Raw genomic sequence first — 18,129 nt, 5'->3', positions numbered from 1 at the left:
TGCCTTGCAGATGGTGGACAGGCTTTGGGGAGTCAGGAGGGGAGTTACTCGCCGCAGGATTCCTAGCCTCTGACCTGCTCTTGTAGCCACGATATTTATATGGCTACTCCAGTTCAGTTTCTGGTCACTGGCAACCCCCAGTATGTTGATAGTGGGGGATTCAGTGATCGTAATGCCATTGAGCATCAAGGGGAGATGGTTAGATTCTGTCTTGTTGGATATGGTCATTGCCTGGCACTTGTGTGGCGCGAATGTTATTTGCCACTTATCAGCCCAATCCTGGATATTGTCCAGGTCTTGCTGCATTTCTACACAGACTGCTTCATTATCTGAGGAGTCGCGAATGGTGCTGAACATTGTGCAATCATCAGCGAACATCCCACTTCTGACCTTATGATTGAAGGAAGGTCATTGATGAAGCAGCTGAAAATGGTTGGGGAACTTGGGAGGTTTAATATCTCAAAAGTTGCACCTGTGACAGTGAAGCACTCCTTCAGTGCTGCATCAGAGTGTCAGCCTAGATTTTTCTGGAAAAGTCACTGGAGTGGGACTTGCACTCACAATCTTCTGATTCAGAGGTGAGAGTGCTACTGAGCTACAGTTGGCAGAAACTTGAGTGATCTAGGTTGGGGTGTTTAAGCAGAGCACAGGGGTATGGTGGAGCATTGCTGGGCAATTTGTGAAAAGGGATGAGGGTTTTGAATTCAGGGCATTGTTGGGGATAAAGGAGTTTAGTGAAAATGAGGACAACAGGCGAGTAGGACTTAGCAAGGATGCAGTAGGTGGAGTTTGGATGGGTTGGAGTTTATGAAGGGTGGACTGTTCGGGGACGGGGGTAGGGAATTGGGAGGGGAGATGTTGAAGATAGTATTGCAGAGAACCACACAATATATTGTAAAATCAGACTACTGTACAGCAATAACTGTTGACTACTCCATATACTGACCTGTCGTAGTCTCCATTACATAGTGCTCGAACTGGGATGGTGAATGGTTGCCAGACTGGGTTCAGTGTATTCTTCACCACTTCTGTTTTGTGGCAGATGGTAAACCTGAGAGAGAGAAGGAGCAGGAGAAAGATACACATATAGTGATAGTAAACCTGAGGGAGAGATAGATTGACAGAATGGGAGAAAGGTATACATGCACGATAGTAAACATGAGATAAGGGTATAAAGAAATGAATGGAGAGGAGAAGAACTCACTGATTGCAGGTAACATCATAAAGGCATTCGAAAAAGGACGGCCCAGAAATTTGGCAGCATCCATTTTTGGACACCTCACCCACAGAGTGCACACAGCCTGCGTTCAAATGTGGAGGTCTGAGGAGACTGGGATTTTAGGGATGTCATTATCAGGTAGAATGCACAGTGGTAAGTGTCCACACAGTTTCGTGCGCCAATGTTCAGGTATGTAATTGATACGATCGTGGGGGTTTGCAGAAGGAACAGCTGGGCCTCAGAATGTGATTGAGAGGAGCTCGGAGGTCAGGAAAGAACGTCACGGGGGTCTGCGGTATTGTTGGCTGGGCTTCAGAGTGCCATCGGTGGGTTGGTGCTATGTGGTCAGTGCTAGAGCTGGGTGAGATTGCGGGTGCCTGGAAGTCAGAGCTTGGAGTGAGGTCGGACATCTTGGGACCAGGAGCGACAGTGATTTAGTTGAGTACTAACCTTTTTTCCCTTCCGTGAGCTTAGTTCCTGGAGGCATTCAGCACTGTGCTGGTTGCCTCAGGCACAAGGCAAAGTTTCAAGAGGGAGAAGAAACAGACATCATTTCATATATTAATGGCCTAATGCCTGCTTCTGATGTGGGTAAAGGACGCTTCTTGTTTTCCCCTTCCCGAAATAGTGTCTGATGCAGCCCGTACCAGAATTGTGCAGGCGTGCCATGGATGCCATTTTGGACACTTAACCGTGCCTGTAGCATTGAAAACTCAGGCACAACGGAGCCGAATTTCTAATCTAATGAAGTTTATGAAGTAGCTGCACATAGGAACCAGGGAAACCTGCCTCTCAGTGATACTAAACTTGACAGAGAGTTGAAGTAAAACTGAGAAAGATTTACCAACATAGTGACAGTAAGCTTGAGATGTAATAGCAAATCTAAGAGGTATAGCACAGTGATAGTATACCCGAGAGACAGAAGCACAGTGTAAACTGGACAGCTTTCAAACACTGTGATAGTAAATCTGACAGAGTGAAGTACAAATACTTCAAATACAAATGAAGCGAGGGCATACCTGAGAGAAAGAGAGAGATAGAAACACAGTGATGGTAACATTGATAAAAAAGGGATTTGGAAATGGCGATAGTAAAACTGAACATGAGATACAAACAATAAAGCAAACTTGAACGAAAGAATTATAGAAAGGAAGAGAAAAAGATACAAACACATGAAATTCAGTCCCTATAATTCTGTGTAAATCACAGCTGCTTGGATTATATAAACATTCCATCAATGTTACATAGACCAGGCACAGCATACAGACTAGTGACTAAATTGCGGTTTCACACTTATATTGTCTCCTATAAATATAAGGAAAACACTGGTACAATTTATGATGGGGATTTTATGGTGCACTCCCCAATTCATACTTTTAATACTGACAGGGAAAGAAAGCCGCTGAAGGAGAAAAGAAAAATAACTGAGTGTTTGAGACCAATCACTAGAAAATTGCTAGTTGTATCTGTTTGTGGTGATTATCTTCTGTACTCTGGCACTCAATTCCTCATCTTTGTTATTGACAGACACAGGAAAGGTAGAAGACACAGAGAGGTAGATTTTCACCCTCACTGCCTGGGTGTTAACTTTGTGAAGAGGATTGCATGTCCTTTATAGAACCCAGATGATAGTCATTCCATTGATTTCAATTACTGCCCAGCTACCAGTTTTCTACAGAGCAGTTGGATGATGGAAGCAGATTCAATAGTAACATTCAGAAGATAATTGGATAAATACCTGAAGGGAACAAATTTCAGGTTATGGAAAAAGAGCACGGGAGTGGGATTAATTCAGGGCAGGGTATAGTGACCAACAGAAATCCCCCTGCCACACTTCCACCTCCTCTGAAGACCTTGTGGGATTTCTGGCTCACATTGTTAAATGGGGCACCCAATATGTACTCCACAAAGACTATTTGAATGTCTCAGTGAGTTTAATCCATTGAATAACTGAGTCATGCAGATCAGAAAGGCCCTGGAGTCAATCGTGATCTGTGTTGAGTTTGCTTATCTCAGTCAGGAATGCAGTAAGGGCACTACAGGGACTGAATTTTATGGGCCTCCTCGAGAGGCAGGGGGTGGGCTATAAAATTGTGTCGGAAGGCGGGAGCGCGGTGCCCTTCATCTTCCCAATGCCTTCTCACCCAGACCAATTGAGGCCCTTAAGTGGCCAATTAATGCCCACTTAAGGGCCTCTTCCCACCTCTGCCTCAATTTAATAGAAGGCAGAGGGGCTTACCACTGCAGGGAGATGCTGCCTTACCTGGCGGCCTCCTCTCGGGTTGTGGGGGGTCCCTCCTCTGGGGGAAATCCAGGGGCCCTGGAGAGCCCCCCTGGAAACTTCAACCACGCCCACTCACCCCCTTGCAGTGGCCTGCCTGAATGGCCCCGGCGACGTCGACCCCACTTACCTCTCCCAGGGTCTTTGATGTCCTCTGTACTGCAGGGCCTCCTGCATTACCAGTAGTGGCCACTGCTCCCACTGGCGCTGTCGGCACTGCAGATCTGCCAGCCTTCTGATTGGCTGAAGTTCTTGGAGGCGGGAGCTCATCCCTTAAAGGGACAGCATCCCTGATGGCGGGCAGTTAATTGCCTGCCTACCATGGAGTTGCAATGGGGAACCAATGGAGGGCTGAGGCTGGGTCTCCCACAACCTACCAGCCCACTGCCAGGACCCCCGTCTTCAGAACAAAATTCAGCCCCAGAAGTGAAATCAGCCAGGCTTCCTCCTCTTGATCAATAGCCAGGGACCCAGCTGAAGGTGTTTCTGTGAGGATATCAGGTGAAGGCAGGGATGTGCTCCGCTGTGATAGGCCCAAGAGTCTAAGAGATGCTATTCTCACATATTAAGAATGGTCACTTGGGCAACGTATTAGAAGGTGAAAAGTGCACATGGTGCATTATGCCTGAAAGAAATTGATATCTGAAGGAAAGAATGAGACACTGGCAGGATAGGGGAAATACTTTTCTTTCTGAGGAGAAGAGTGAGACTCTGAGAAGCCACCAATTTCACTCAAAATTATATCTGGATAAACCTCTTCGACTGTCCAATTTTGTTGGTAACCAGCTGATTTTATTCAGGCGGTTAGGCTTAAAGTGAAGACCATTTTGAAAAGGGTAGAAGAAATAATTAACCAGTTATACATAGTTACTTACGTTCCATCTTCATTGCTCCGGTAAAAGACCAAAAATGGATCTGATTTCCCAAAGAAATCCTTTTTGTCCAGCTTATTAGCACAGAGCTGCATGGTTGCAATGTCCTATGAAGCACAAGGTTACTTATTAAAATTTATTTACATAGTATTCACATCACAGATACAGGCCATTCGGTCCAACAGGTCAATGATGGTGCTCATGCTTCACATGAACCTCCATCCATCTTACTTCATGTCACACTATCAACATAACCTTCAATTCCTTTCTCCCTCAAGTAATTATCTAGCTTTCCCCTTAAATGATTCTTAATCTTCCAGAGTGTACATTTCATTCTTTAGCAAATAGGTTCAAAAATGAGCACAAGAAGAGTTTCTCCACAAACATTCATTTAGCAGTTTCTACTGACTACAATAACAATACCACAAATGATATACTAATATGGCTGCTAACCATCTCGAGATCCTGTTCGCCATTATGTTACAGCATGCATGCTTTGCATCATCCTAGGTTTGGATTATGGAAATGAAAGAGAAGTAAAAGATAAATTAAATGGGCATAGGAGTGAAAGAAAGCAAAACAAAAGTAAGCAAACAGGTGGCATAGCAACAGCAGAGGAGGGTTAAGAGAGACAGAAAAAAGCAGATAGTCTCTGTTCAAGAATGAAGAAATGATGGACTCGTTAGCCTACAATGAGTAGTCGGTAAGATTATAAAGGCCATAATAGGGGATAAAATTAATAATCTCAGTGCATTTACACTATAATTGTAGTGTTGGTGCAAATAAGTTTTGCTTCTTGCTGTCAATGCACTTTTAGTGTACAGACCATCTAAGCTGTCACTAGGGCCGATTCTCACACTGGTATGAATTGGAGTGAGATTCCCTCGAGGAAAAAAATCTAACTCCATGTGCTTTGATGTAAGGTCGAACTTTCACATCTGATTTACACTCCAACTTTTATATTAATGCAAAGTGAGTTCAGCTTTGTACCAACGCTAAATGTGAAATGTCAATAGAAAACTAAGAACAGGATGTTCACCAGGATGTTGCCTGGGATGGAACATTTAAGCTAAGAAGAGAGGATGGATAGGCTTGGGTTGTTTTCGCTGGAGCAGAGAAGACTGAGGGGTGACCTGATCGAGGTGTACAAGATTATGAGGGGCATGGACAGGGATAGGGAGCAGCTGTTCCCTTTAGTTGAAGGATCAGTTACGAGGGGACACAAGTTTAAGATGAGGGGCAGGAGGTTTAAGGGGGATTTGAGGAAGACCTTTTTTACCCAGAGGGTGGCGACGGTCTGGAATACACTGCCTGGGAGGGTGATAGAGGCGGGTTGCCTCACATCCTTTAAAAAGTACCTGGATGAGCACTTGGCACGTCATAACATTCAAGGCTATGGGCCAAGTGCTGGCAAATGGGATTAGGTAGACAGGTCAGGTGTCTTTAATGCATCGGTGCAGACTCAATGGGCTGAAGGGCCTCTTCTGCACTGTATTATTCTGTGATTCTGTGAAGAAGATAGGTTAATTCAGGACAGCCAGTTGGAATTTCTGAAAGGCACATTGTATCTGGTAAATTTAATAGGCTTCTTTGGCAAAATAATGAAGTGTACTTATGGATTATCAAAAGGTGCTTGATAAGGGGAGATGGTGGCGTAGTGGTAATGACACTGAGCTAATAATCCAGAGGCCCTGGCTAATACTCTGGGGGCATGGGTTCAAATCCCACCATGGCAGCTGGTGGAATTTAAATTTAATTAATAAAAATCTGCAATTGAAAGCCATGGTGCCATGCAACTACTATCGATTGTTGTAAAAACCCATTTGGGTCACGAATGTCCTTTAGGGAAGGAAATCTGCTGTCCTTACTTGGTCTCGCCTACATGTGATTCCAGACTCACAGCAATGTGGTTGACTCTTAACCTCCCTCTGAATTGGCCTAGCAAGCCACTCAGCTATCAAGGGCAATTAGGGATGGTCAACAAATGCTGACCTTGCCAGTGATGCCCTCATCCCATGAAAGAATAAAGAAAGGTACTGCATAGATAGCTTGTTGATAAAATGAACGTTTATGGTATTAAAGGAAATGTAATGGCATACATAAAAATAGCTAAAGGTCAGAAAACAGAAAATAATGGTTAACAAATGCTTTTCATCTGCAGGGATGTAAACAGTCATGTCTAACCGAGGTCAATGCTAAGGCCATTGCGCCGTCGGACACAATGTCACAATTTGCAGATGACACAAAATAGGGAGCATGGTTCATTATGAAGAGGATTGGTCATGGCTTCAGTAGGACACGGTTAGATTAGTGCAATGGGTAAATAGATAGTGGCTGAAATTTATTGCAGAGAAATTTGAGGTGATAAATTTTTTGAGGCAAAATAAGGAGAGGAAATGTACAGTAAATGATAAAACTTTAGTGGGGGGATTTTACTCACTCAAAACCCATCCGCCTGCACAGAGTTAAAATTGGGCCAGTAGTAGAGCCGAGAGATTTAAAAGGGTCAAATACATAAATCTTTAAAACTGGGAAGTTGACAAAGCTGTTAAAAAAATTAAATAAGATCCTAGATTTTAAGAATAGGGGCTTGAAGTACAAAGGCAAAGGGATAATGCTACACCTACACAAATCATTGGATAGGCTACAGCTCATGTCTAGCTAAGGAAGTATGTCAATGCCATAAAGAAGGGACAGAAAAGATTCGTGAGGTGATTCCAGAGATGAGAGGCTTTAGCCAAGATGCAGATAGAGAAGAATGATTTTCACTGGTCACAATGAGCAACTAAAAATGAGCTGGAGAGCATACATTTAAGATGATCACCAAAAGAATGAGGGAAGAGGTTGGCTGAGCATTTGATTACTCAAAGGATTGTTAGGATAGGGATTGGATGTGGAAAGGATGTTTCCCCTTGTGGGAGAATCTAGAACTAGGGGTCACTGTTTAACAATAAGGGGTCACCCATTTTAAGACAGAGATGAGGAGAAATGTTTTCTCTCAGAGTCTTTGGAATTCTCATCATCAGAAGGCAGTGGAAGCAGAGTTTTTGAATATTTTTAAGGCAGAGGTAGATAGATTCTTGATAAGCAAGGGGGCGGAAGGTTATCAGGGGTAGGTGGAAATGTGGAGAAATCAGTTCAGCCCTGAACTTATTGAATGGTGGAGCAGGCCTGAAGGGCCGAGTGGCCTACTCCTGCTCCTAATACGTAAATTTGTATGTTCGTAATACCCTAACAAAGACAGTGATGGAAAAAGAATCCTTAAAATTTTAAAAAGGAAAGTGGGTAAAGATTTTTAAATGAAAAAAAAAATGGGCATGGGCAATGTGACTAAATATCTAAGTAAGATAACCTAAAAAGAGACAGCATAGGCATAAAGGCCTTCTGCTATAAAATTCTGTGAAGTATAATTCTAAAGACAGAAACAGAAAGAGATGAAAGTCAGGATCAGTACAAGAGGGTGTGAAAAAGAGATGTACGAGGAATATAATGCTTTCCAGTTGGTTGCGATTGTTGTCATTAGGCTTGCCAGTGTAAGCGTTGCATCACCATTTATTGGAGCTGGAGCCCACAGCATTTTAATAAGTGTCCTTTCTCAGGACGTGATGATAGTTTCAGGCAAAATAGTTTCTGTAAAGACAAACCCAAATAACGTACAGAGCTATAGGTTCTGAAAACCTATCAAATGCTCCCATCTGGTTTGAAGTGTTAAACTGAAAATAATCTTCCCAATAAAATGATATAAAGCAAAATTAATTTTCTTCAAATCTAAATGAAGGACAGGACTACTGTGTGAAGTAAACAAAAGGAAGTGATAATTGGATTATTATGCAATGAAAAATGGTAACTAATGAACTGGAATCAATGATGTAGGGAAAGGCTGCACCTTTGAGAGAAAATATTAATTATTCCAGCTTCTAAAATGCTAGCCATAGAATTTTAAACAACTCGTACAAAAAATGTTCAGATAGATGTGATCTTTTTTCTACATATCAAGCTAATGCCATGTTAATCAGCAAACTCCTAAATACTGTATGTGATTATTAGAGAGGTTATTGCCATTAAGATAGGCTGTAAAAATGGTTTTATTTTCCTGCTGGAACAGAGATGATTAAAATCTAAATCCTATAGAACTATTTTTTTTTAAATTCTGAAAGGGTTTAAGAGGCTAAAGTAAATAGTGATAAGATTGCTTCTATTGGTTGGCAAATCGATAACAATTGGCATTGGCTCAGGATTATCATGAGTAGAATGAAGGGGGAAGTCGGAAGAATTTTTGTCCCACACAAAGGGTCATTAGAATAAGTAACGATTGCGGCAGAGACTGTATGGGCAATTTTAACTGCCCGCCCACCGGAAACCTACAATATCCTACTCTCCTTCGGCAGGTTCTAATTTTAGCCTGCAATTTTGAGCAGGCGAGAGGAACATCTTGAGTTCCTCTCGCCTGCTCAAAATTGCAGGCTAAAACTGTAAATATGCACAGTGACCCAGACTGCTCCTTTAACTAAAGGCCTGCAGGTGAAGCTGTGGAATCCAGTGGCTGTTCATGAAGCCTATGGGGAAGAGGAGCTTCATCGCAACTAGGCAGGTTGGGCCATTTGCATTCAGCATTCTCGCTGATGGGGGGAAGAGCTATATGTATGATCTTGGGTTCACTCCAACGTGAAAGAGTTTTTAGAGATAAATGCACATTGTGTTTTCCTGATACCACAATAGTTTCCTTTGACATTATTGAGCATAAATGTTGTGTGTTACTTTGAAGGCGGCAAAAGGAAATTACTTTCTCATGAAGTCAATTTGGTCTGGTCCATCTGATCTCAGCAGCTGACCCATACAGATTGCAAGAGCATCTGCCAGATCTTGATAGTGAAGTCGCTGTACAGTCTCAACTCTATTTTTCATTTTCACTCTCTTGCTACATCCTCCTTTTACATTTATTCTGAAGTCAATAAAATATTAATGGGAAAGCAGACATGAACCACTTTTTAACCTCTGGGAAATGTTCTAACAATATTTGAGCCCTTCATACAAAATGATTGACGTCATCCATGGACTTTAAGTATTGCACCATCGCATCCCCTTCCTTCCTCAATCAACACTGAGCGCCGACAGGGTCAGGCTAATGAAACACAGCAGATTGGGAGGCTCATCTCATTAGCCATTGAAGGGGAATTATAAGTGTAATTGAAAAACATCACAATCAAATCAAATCAGCATCAGTCAGGCATTATTCACTGAAGCCAGCAGAATCTCTGCAAGATGGGAACAAGCTATTTTTTGATTTTTGAAAGGTTTGCCAATCAAAGAGGGAGATGACAAAACTGGCAAAAGAAATGGTTTCCCTTTTATGGAATTCATGATGTGCAGAGGTCGTGCTGAAGCTATACACTGTCAGCAGTAGATCACTTCCTCGCCTGTCAACTACCACAATTTTCCAAATCATCCCAATTTTCATCTCTTGTCCCAGGTTTCCTCTGCTGTGTTCCTGTTTATAAAAACACATTCTTGTGCTCGCCAATGCACTTGCACCTTGAATGTTATTAATGCCGATCATCCTCTTAACCCTTTCTCTCATCCTTAAGATTATGATGGTGACATAAAAACATATTTCTCACCTTGATGAGCAAATAAAAAATCAAAAATGAGACAGACATTAGCCAAAAGCATGGTGGCGTTTTTGCACAAGTTGATTAAAGACTGTTTGCCAACCATTTCCTCCTCATCGAGCTGTTAGATACTAAAATCATTGTTTACTTAATGTTTAGAGGAATTTCTCCTCATTCCAACAGAATCAATAAAATATCTATTTTTTAAAACAATCTAGGATATTTTTAGTAAGTTTCCAAGAACAGATTCAAGCCTGAGAATTCAACTTGGCGAGAGGAATTTTAACCGCCCCCCCCCCCCCCACCACCCCAGAACAGGTGACTGTAGTTAAAAAGCTAAAAATCTGAAACAGGAACCCAACCCATTTCGCACCCATCCACTGGTTTTAATGGAGGTAGGTGATCAATCTGCTCGCAGAAGGCAGGTTGGTAATTTAACTATTTTAATGAGGTCATGTGCTATTATTTTAACAATGATTCTATTTTAGACGGCATGTTTCCGAGGCCTCGAGAAACCTGAAAGAGTGAAAAGAGGCGAGAATGGCTAAATCTAACTGGTAAGTGTCTTTACAGTGCTGCTTGTGGGCCAGGAAGAGCAGGAGTATATTCTCCAGGCCCAACAAGCTACCTAGTAAAACACCCTCATCCCAGGATCTGTCAGCTCCCCCCACAGACCATCATCTGCTTCCCCCAACCATCATCGGATCCCCCCACCCCCGACCTCCATCTGCTCACTCCTGCTGAGATCAGAACCACCCACTCGCAATTGGAACCATTGTCATGCAATCAGAACCCTTCCCTTGCGATCGGAACACTCCCCCTGCGATCACAGCACCGCACCATGATTGGACCACCTTCCATGATCGCACACCTCCCACGATCTCATCTTCACCCCACCCCCCCCCCTCCCCCCCACACACCACTATCTGCTCACAGCCCACTTCAGCTGTGGCCTTGTCTTGCAGGTTTCCTGCCTTACAAGCAGCTGGCCTGTCATTCATTCATTCAGACTGGCTGTAGGCAGGAAACCTACAGAAAAAACATTTAAAGCTCTCCTACAGTTAAAGACTGCATTTCTGGTTTGGGTTTTTCTATACCTATCACCATTTAGTACCAGATTAAAATTGAGTTATATGGTAAATAGATTTGATAAGGTAGATACAATGAAACTATTTCCTCTGGTGGGGGAATCCAGAGCAATGGGGTATAATCTTAAAATTGGTGCTTGGCAATTTAAGAGTGAAATTGGGAAGCACATCTTCACACAAAGGATAGTAGAAATGTGGAATTTGTTCATCCACAAAGCTGTGGATGCTGTGTCAATTGAAATTTTCCAGACTGAGATTGATAGATTTTGTTAGGTATCAAATGATGCGGAACAAAGGAGGGTAGATCAGCCAAGGTCCACCTGAATGGCCGAACAGGCTCGAGAGGTTGAATGGATTACTCCTGTTCCTAGATTATAACTGTTAAACTAATTTCACTTAGGGCCCTTAGTAGATTGACGATCCATAACCTGGCTGTTCAAGTTCCTCGCATCAGGTGGGAAACTCCCATTTTTCTGTCCTCCCATTAACAATTTAAAAACTCCTGCAAATTGTTCCCTCCTGATTAATATGTCTCTGCCTCTACGCCTAATGTGTCTCTGAGTCACACTTTGATGTGCCTTTGCCACATAAATTTTGATAAAGGCTTTTGAAAAAAATTGCATTACCTAAATAATTTATATATTTAGTGCTATGTATCGTGCAAATAAACTCAAATCACAAAGAAGGCTGGATAGCTTTGCTTCCTACTAGGGTTCCCTTAATGTGACTCACTGTGAGTAAGAGCAGTAGTGGAAACAATATTTACATCAAAGGGATATGGGAATTGCAGGTACATCAGGGAATAAGAGAGTACAAAGCATCAGATATATGGAGCATAGCAGAGGTGCATTAGAGGCACAAGGGAAAGGAATAGGAATTGGGGAGATGCATGATGGGTACAAGAGATTAAGTGGAAGACCAGAAACTTATTCTTTCAGACTACAACCTTGAATTTTTGAGGGAAGGCATAATTCTGGAGCCTTGAGTTAAGATTCATAACATTCTCGTCTGTGCCAGTATTTACTCACAAGGTGGCAGCCTATTCCATACATTGACAACTGCAAGCATCAGTAAGTTACTGTTTGTGATGTTAGCACACATTTAATATATTTATATGAGATTTCTTCGCTATTTATTTTAAATTTTATGAATGCATTGTGCCTTTGTAAACTAATATCACAAACAATAATTTATAGTGTCTAGTCTTTAACATGGGTTAAGTTTGTCACATTTTTAACTTATCGTGCCTCTGGTCCTCCTATACCAATAAAGTCTAAACACCTCCTCTTCATTATTTTGCTATTGTTTTCCCTGCTTTTCCTCTGGTTTCCTTGGACGCATGCACAAAGTTTGGATCATAAGATGCATAGGGGCTTGCTTCGAAATGAGTGACCCTTTGAAATTGTGTCATTTCTCAATCACCAAATCTGTCCACCCATGGGGAAGCACCTGGTTTCTGCTTATTTGCAACTGGGACGTCATCAAGTGGGGACAGAGCAAATCTTTTTTTTAATAACTGCTCCTCCCAAAATTAGCTGTGGGTAGACTGGCCTCTTTTGGCTCGCCTTGGGCAACTGCTCACAGCCAGGTCAAATGCAGTGCCAGCCGAGGATCTGGAGCTTTGTTAGAGGGACAGGGATGAATTCTGCGTTAAAGCCTGGCTACCCAGGTCGGGTCAAGTCTGTATTCTGCGTCCAGCATTCGGGCTGAAGTCGGGTCGGGCTGGACTGTACTGTTTTGTTTCGTATTGTTTTTGTTTTAATCTACGATTTTTATCTGTTTGAATAATATGCTTGTTATTTTCGAGTCGGGTTGGGCATTTAAAGAAATTAAAGGACTCGGGTCCAGCTTGGCTGCTGTCGGGTCGGGCCTGGGTCAGATTTTAATTTTATACCCAAGCCAGGCTTTATTCTGCATGCTTCTGAACTCCAGTCTTACACCCCCGCCCCTGTTTTCAGCTGAATCTGCACAGATTCAGAAGCAATGGAGAGGGGGGGGGGGGGGGGGGGGGGAGAGTTCAGAATGTGATCAAGCAAAACACACACTTCTAGAATACACTGTGAAAAGGTAGGTATCCTTATGATGGATTGCTCACAGAAGAATGTTTGTGAACCTGTCAGTTTCCTAAGTTACTGCTGGAGTGTCTGGAGCACAATAATTTTACGGCAGCTGTGGGACACTGCTGCTTAGTTATAAATTTGTGGATTTCACATTTTTTGTCAGATGTCACATCTTATCAGTCTGTGTTACCAAACAAAAACACACAGACATAAAGTCAGACAGGATTGTAAGCAGATGAACAGAGGTCATTTTGCCAGCACTGACCCGACAGTTGCTCAGTTCTTCGGCAGACAAGATCAGTGTTCCACATTTTTTGCCAGGGAGGCCCCTGGAGAGACGAAAAGAGAAAAAACAGACTATCATTCATTGGGTAAAGACAACACAGTTTATTACAGAGACCCAGAAAAATGACAGATTGAGGCCTGGTAGCCATCCTACCGCACACAATTAAAGACAGACTTTTAGCCTCTGAGATTTGCTTTGGCAGCTTAGCACCTTGCTAAAATATGACCAGGCAAGACTACCTCAGTTAATTAGAACCAAAACCAGAAATAATTTATTCTCACACTCCATAGCTCCTTTATTTGACAAAATATGTTCCAATGTAGTCTGCCTCACTTCAATGAAAGTTACAAAGATAGAACATGTGCATCTACTATTACAATGTTATACTCATATTATGTAGTAAGTTGTAAACTATATATAGTGTGTAGTAAATAAAGGCACATTATTAATAATGTATATAGCATTTATTCTGCAAAAGAGTAGGGCCTAATTATTCAAATTAAGGTTCATCTGTCAGGCACCAAATGCTGCAGTGATATTGGTAATGGCCTTTTATGTAGGACCTCACCATCACCTGAGATTAAATTTAGTCCTGACGATGGGATAAAAGTCACCTCTGCCTGCTGGCTATTAGGGTCCTATGCGAAATATGTCCAGACAGTCTTAATCCAGTTCTTTGTCAGAATGGACCCACAGAACTAAACTGCACCCTAATTTGGTACTAATTGATGAAAAAGAAAAAAAGAAAGGCTTGCACCTTTCATGATTACAGAACGTTCCAAAGCACTTTACAGCCAATGAAGTACTTCTGAAGTGTAGTCACTGTTGTAATGTAGGAAATACAGCAACCAATTAGCACCCAGCAAGTTCCCACAATGTTAATGTGATAATAACCAGTTAATCTGCATTTATGATGTTGGTTCAGGAATAAATATTGGCCATTAATTCAATTAATTAATTTAAAAATCTGGACTTGAAAACTAGTCTCAGTGATGATGCCATGAAGCTATCATCACTTGTCGTAAAAACCCATCTAGTTCACTAATGTCCTTTAGGGAAGGAAATCTTCCGTTCTTACCTGGTCTGGCTTACATATGACTCCAGATTCACAGCAATGTGGTTGACTCTTAACAGTGCTCCAAAATGGCCTAGCAAACCACTCAGATGTCAAGGGCAATTAGGAATGGGCAACAAACGCTGGCCTCACTAGTGACTCCCACATCCCATGAAAGAATAAAACAAAAAGATCAGGGATAACATCCCTACTCTTCTTCGAAATGGTGCCACCACATCTTTTACATCCACCTGAAAAGGCAGACAGAGCTTCACAGTTTAATGTCTCATCTGAAAGACTGCACGTCTGACAGTGCAGTAATCCACTGGAGTGGTAGCTTTTTGTACTCGAGTCCTGGAGTGGAATCAACCTTCTGATTCAGAGGCAAGAGAGCTACCAACTGAGTCACAACTGGTGTAGGAAATGTAAAAATGCCACACTGCTGTAGAGGTTGAGCTTATAAGGCTGATTTCGCAATCAAGCACTCCCAACAAAGAGCAGCAGGGCATACTGGCCGGGAAAACCACAAGCCCACAGAACCTGATTAATGGAGGGAAAATCAGGTACTACAAAGTTGCCATTTTCCACACAGAACTCCATCGGAGCTCCTGACTGGCTGTAAAGACACATTGGTGGGGCAGAAATATAGAGGGCTTTATTCTCTATCCAACACGTGCTTCATTTCACCTGGGTAGGCTTAATACTGATACTGGTTTCATGTTTCACTATTCTTACATTATTCACTTTAAATGAACACAAAACACTCAGACAAATTCTAAAAAAATTGCCTAAAGCTGCTGACTACACAATACAACTGAAGATAACATTAAATTATGAAAAACAGAAAAAAACAGCAATTCCAATCACAAGCTATAAATTTGATTCCAACATGTTCTAGCCTAAAGGGTATGTTTTTTCTTTCACAGCTTCATTATAAAACACATGGAGAACTGATTCACAAGAAATAGCAATGAAAGAACACACTGGGTGTTAATTAATTATTAAAATATTCTCAGTTACGCTGACGCCAACACGTGGAAGTGGTCTGAAGTTGATTCCGCGTCAGAGAACTAAGCTATGTGGAAAAGCTTGTATTTTTCAGCCTGAAATGTAGACAAATGAGAGTGGACCCTACGTAAGTAGAGAAGATACTAAATGAAATAGAATAGCTTAATCCTGAGCACTATTACATGTTAAACCACAAATACAGGACAAGGAGACATGGGTACACATTAAAAAGAAAGTTTAAGACTGATGTTAGGAACAACTTCAATAACAATTAGTATTTATGTGGCATCTTGAAGTAATGAAAACATGCCACAGCACTTCACAGAGGTGTCATCAAACAAAAATGGATGCGACACAAAGAAGGTGGTATTAGGAAGTGGGTTTTAAGGAGGGTCTTAAGGTGGAGGTAGGTGGAGATGTGTGTTATATATATGGTACAACAAACAAACAAAGAACAAAGAACAGTACAGCACAGGAACAGGCCATTCGGCCCTCCAAGCCTGAGACGATCTTGATGCCTGCCTAAACTAAAACCTTCTGCACTTCCGGGGACCGTATCCCTCTATTCCCAAACTATTCATGTATTTGTCAAGATGCCTCTTAAATGTCGCTATCGTACCTGCTTCCACCACCTCCCCCGGCAGCAAGTTCCAGGCACTCACCACCCTCTGTGTATAGAACTTGCATATCTGAACTTAGCTGAACATTAGATGCCCCCCTTACTGGAAGTAAGCACCTTGGAGCAATTACACATTTATATTACTTTTGTCATTTTTTGACAGCAATGTTCCAGAGGGTCTAGAAATAAAGAAAAGCAGCAAGTTGATACCACAGCAACTCAAGGGTTTCTACAGCCATGGTTGAGGGGTTTAAAGAGGAAATTCTAGAGTATGGGGCCTAAATGACATAGCTTCCAATGGTATGGCGAATGGAGGGGAGAGGCACAGGAGGCCAGAGTCAGAGGAAAGGAGAGTTCTAGGGGTTGTAAGATTGAAGAAGGTTAGAGATAGGGAAGGGCGTGGCCTGAGGTGATTTCAAAATGGGAATGAAAATTTTAAATTGGAGGCATTGGGAGAGTGGAAGCCAATGTAGATCTGCAAAGACAAGAGTGATGGTTGAGCTGGACCTGGTGTGGGATAAGTTACTAGATGATGCTGTCAAGGGACAGCATGCAGATGGGAACATCCCAAAGTGCTTTATAATCAAAGAAATAATTTGCAAGTGTAGTCACTGTTGTAATATCAGAAACACAGCAGCCAATTTGCACACAGCAAGCTCCCACAAATGACAATGAAATAAATGATCAGATAATCTGTTTTTGGTGGTGTTGGCTGAGGGATGTACATTGGCCAAGACATCCGAAAGATCTCCCCTGCTCTTCCTCAAAGTGGGACCTTTTATGATCATTTGAGGCCTCAGTTTAACATCTCATCTGAAAGGTGGCACCTTCAATGGTACAACATTCTTTCCGTACTACACTGAAGTGCCAGTATAGATTTTGTGACCAAATCTCTAAAGTGGGTCTTGAACCCACAACCTTCTAACTCAGAGATGAGATGACTATTACTGTACCAAAGCTGACATCTAAATATATTGACTGTAAGGCAATGGGTTTGCAATTTTTGCTATCAGAATACTACTTTTTTATTCGGTTTAATGGCTGGGCCAGCACTTTTGTTTGCAATGAAGACTTCTGATGACCAGGACAATTGTGCACACCAAGCAGTATTTTAGGCTAATGAGGCATCAAGCCAGCATCTTTTCACAAGTTAATTCAAGACATCCGATGCACTTGGTTAGAAAGCAGTTAAATGATTTAATTAGTGATAGTGCAGAATCGGATTGTAGAGTTTGCATTGTAGTTTCCCTCTTCACCTTGTATTGACAAGAAAATGCCATTAGACATGGTCATGGAAACATTCATGCACCAGCAATAAGGAGCTGCCCCTTTTCCAGTTTGTTTTCTGCTAAGAGCTATCTTATTTTTAGATTGCTTCTGAGAAGAGTGAGAAGTTACAGGTAGGATTGTCTAAAGGCTCTAGTTAGTAATTAGGAATTTGAGCATTGTCTACACAGCAGCAGATTGGTTGACCTTCAGAGGTTTCATCCAGCTCATCAATAAGACAATCTGCAAGTTTTAACATGTTTTGCTCAGCGAGTGAGCTAAAAATGTTGATCATTGTAACTAGAATAAATACCGCACGTCAGAAAATGTCAGTAATGTTTTACCTAGATAAAATAATTGTACATTAATGCCCAATATCTGGATATTTTGGCCCAGCTGAATTACCACAATTTTGAAGGGACTCAAATAATTGATCTAAATGCAAATAGATCAATCACAATACCATATGTGACAGACTTGTGACTGACCTGAATACAGACAAAGCAGAAAGCTTTTATTAGTAAACAGTCAGTGTTCAATGTTGTTGTGGATGTGCTTCTGGTGGGGAGCCCTACCCACTGGGAATGTGTATCAGGAATGCCACTGCACACTGTGCATGATTCTCTGATCATTATTATATACAGTCAGAGAATTGTGCACAGTACCTGTCACAATATCAATATGCACTTCTGCTGGGAAAGGGTCCTCACTCACAGCACAAGGTGGAAAATGACACTTTGTATTTTCCACTGTTCGATAACTTCAAC

General features: G+C 41.9%; 1 protein-coding gene across 5 annotated transcripts in view; it reads right to left on the bottom strand.

Moving 5' to 3' along the window:
* Window positions 1–18,129, bottom strand: part of LOC137380207 (copine-9-like) — a 427,604-nt gene that overhangs the window by 102,057 nt on the left and 307,418 nt on the right. For all 5 annotated transcript variants that reach the window (XM_068052008.1, XM_068052004.1, XM_068052005.1 and 2 more), the window contains 3 exons: window positions 13,395–13,458; window positions 4,376–4,479; window positions 947–1,051 (listed from right to left, as the gene is read on the bottom strand). In XM_068052008.1, coding sequence (XP_067908109.1) covers window positions 947–1,051; window positions 4,376–4,479; window positions 13,395–13,458 — 273 coding nt within the window. The remainder of the gene's footprint in view (window positions 1–946; window positions 1,052–4,375; window positions 4,480–13,394; window positions 13,459–18,129) is intronic.

The sequence above is a fragment of the Heterodontus francisci genome, chromosome 19, assembly GCF_036365525.1.
Source record: "Heterodontus francisci isolate sHetFra1 chromosome 19, sHetFra1.hap1, whole genome shotgun sequence".
In the NCBI taxonomy this organism is placed as follows: domain Eukaryota; kingdom Metazoa; phylum Chordata; class Chondrichthyes; order Heterodontiformes; family Heterodontidae; genus Heterodontus; species Heterodontus francisci.
The sequence above is the reverse complement of the archived record's forward strand: the minus strand, read 5'-3'. Positions and strand labels throughout refer to the sequence as shown.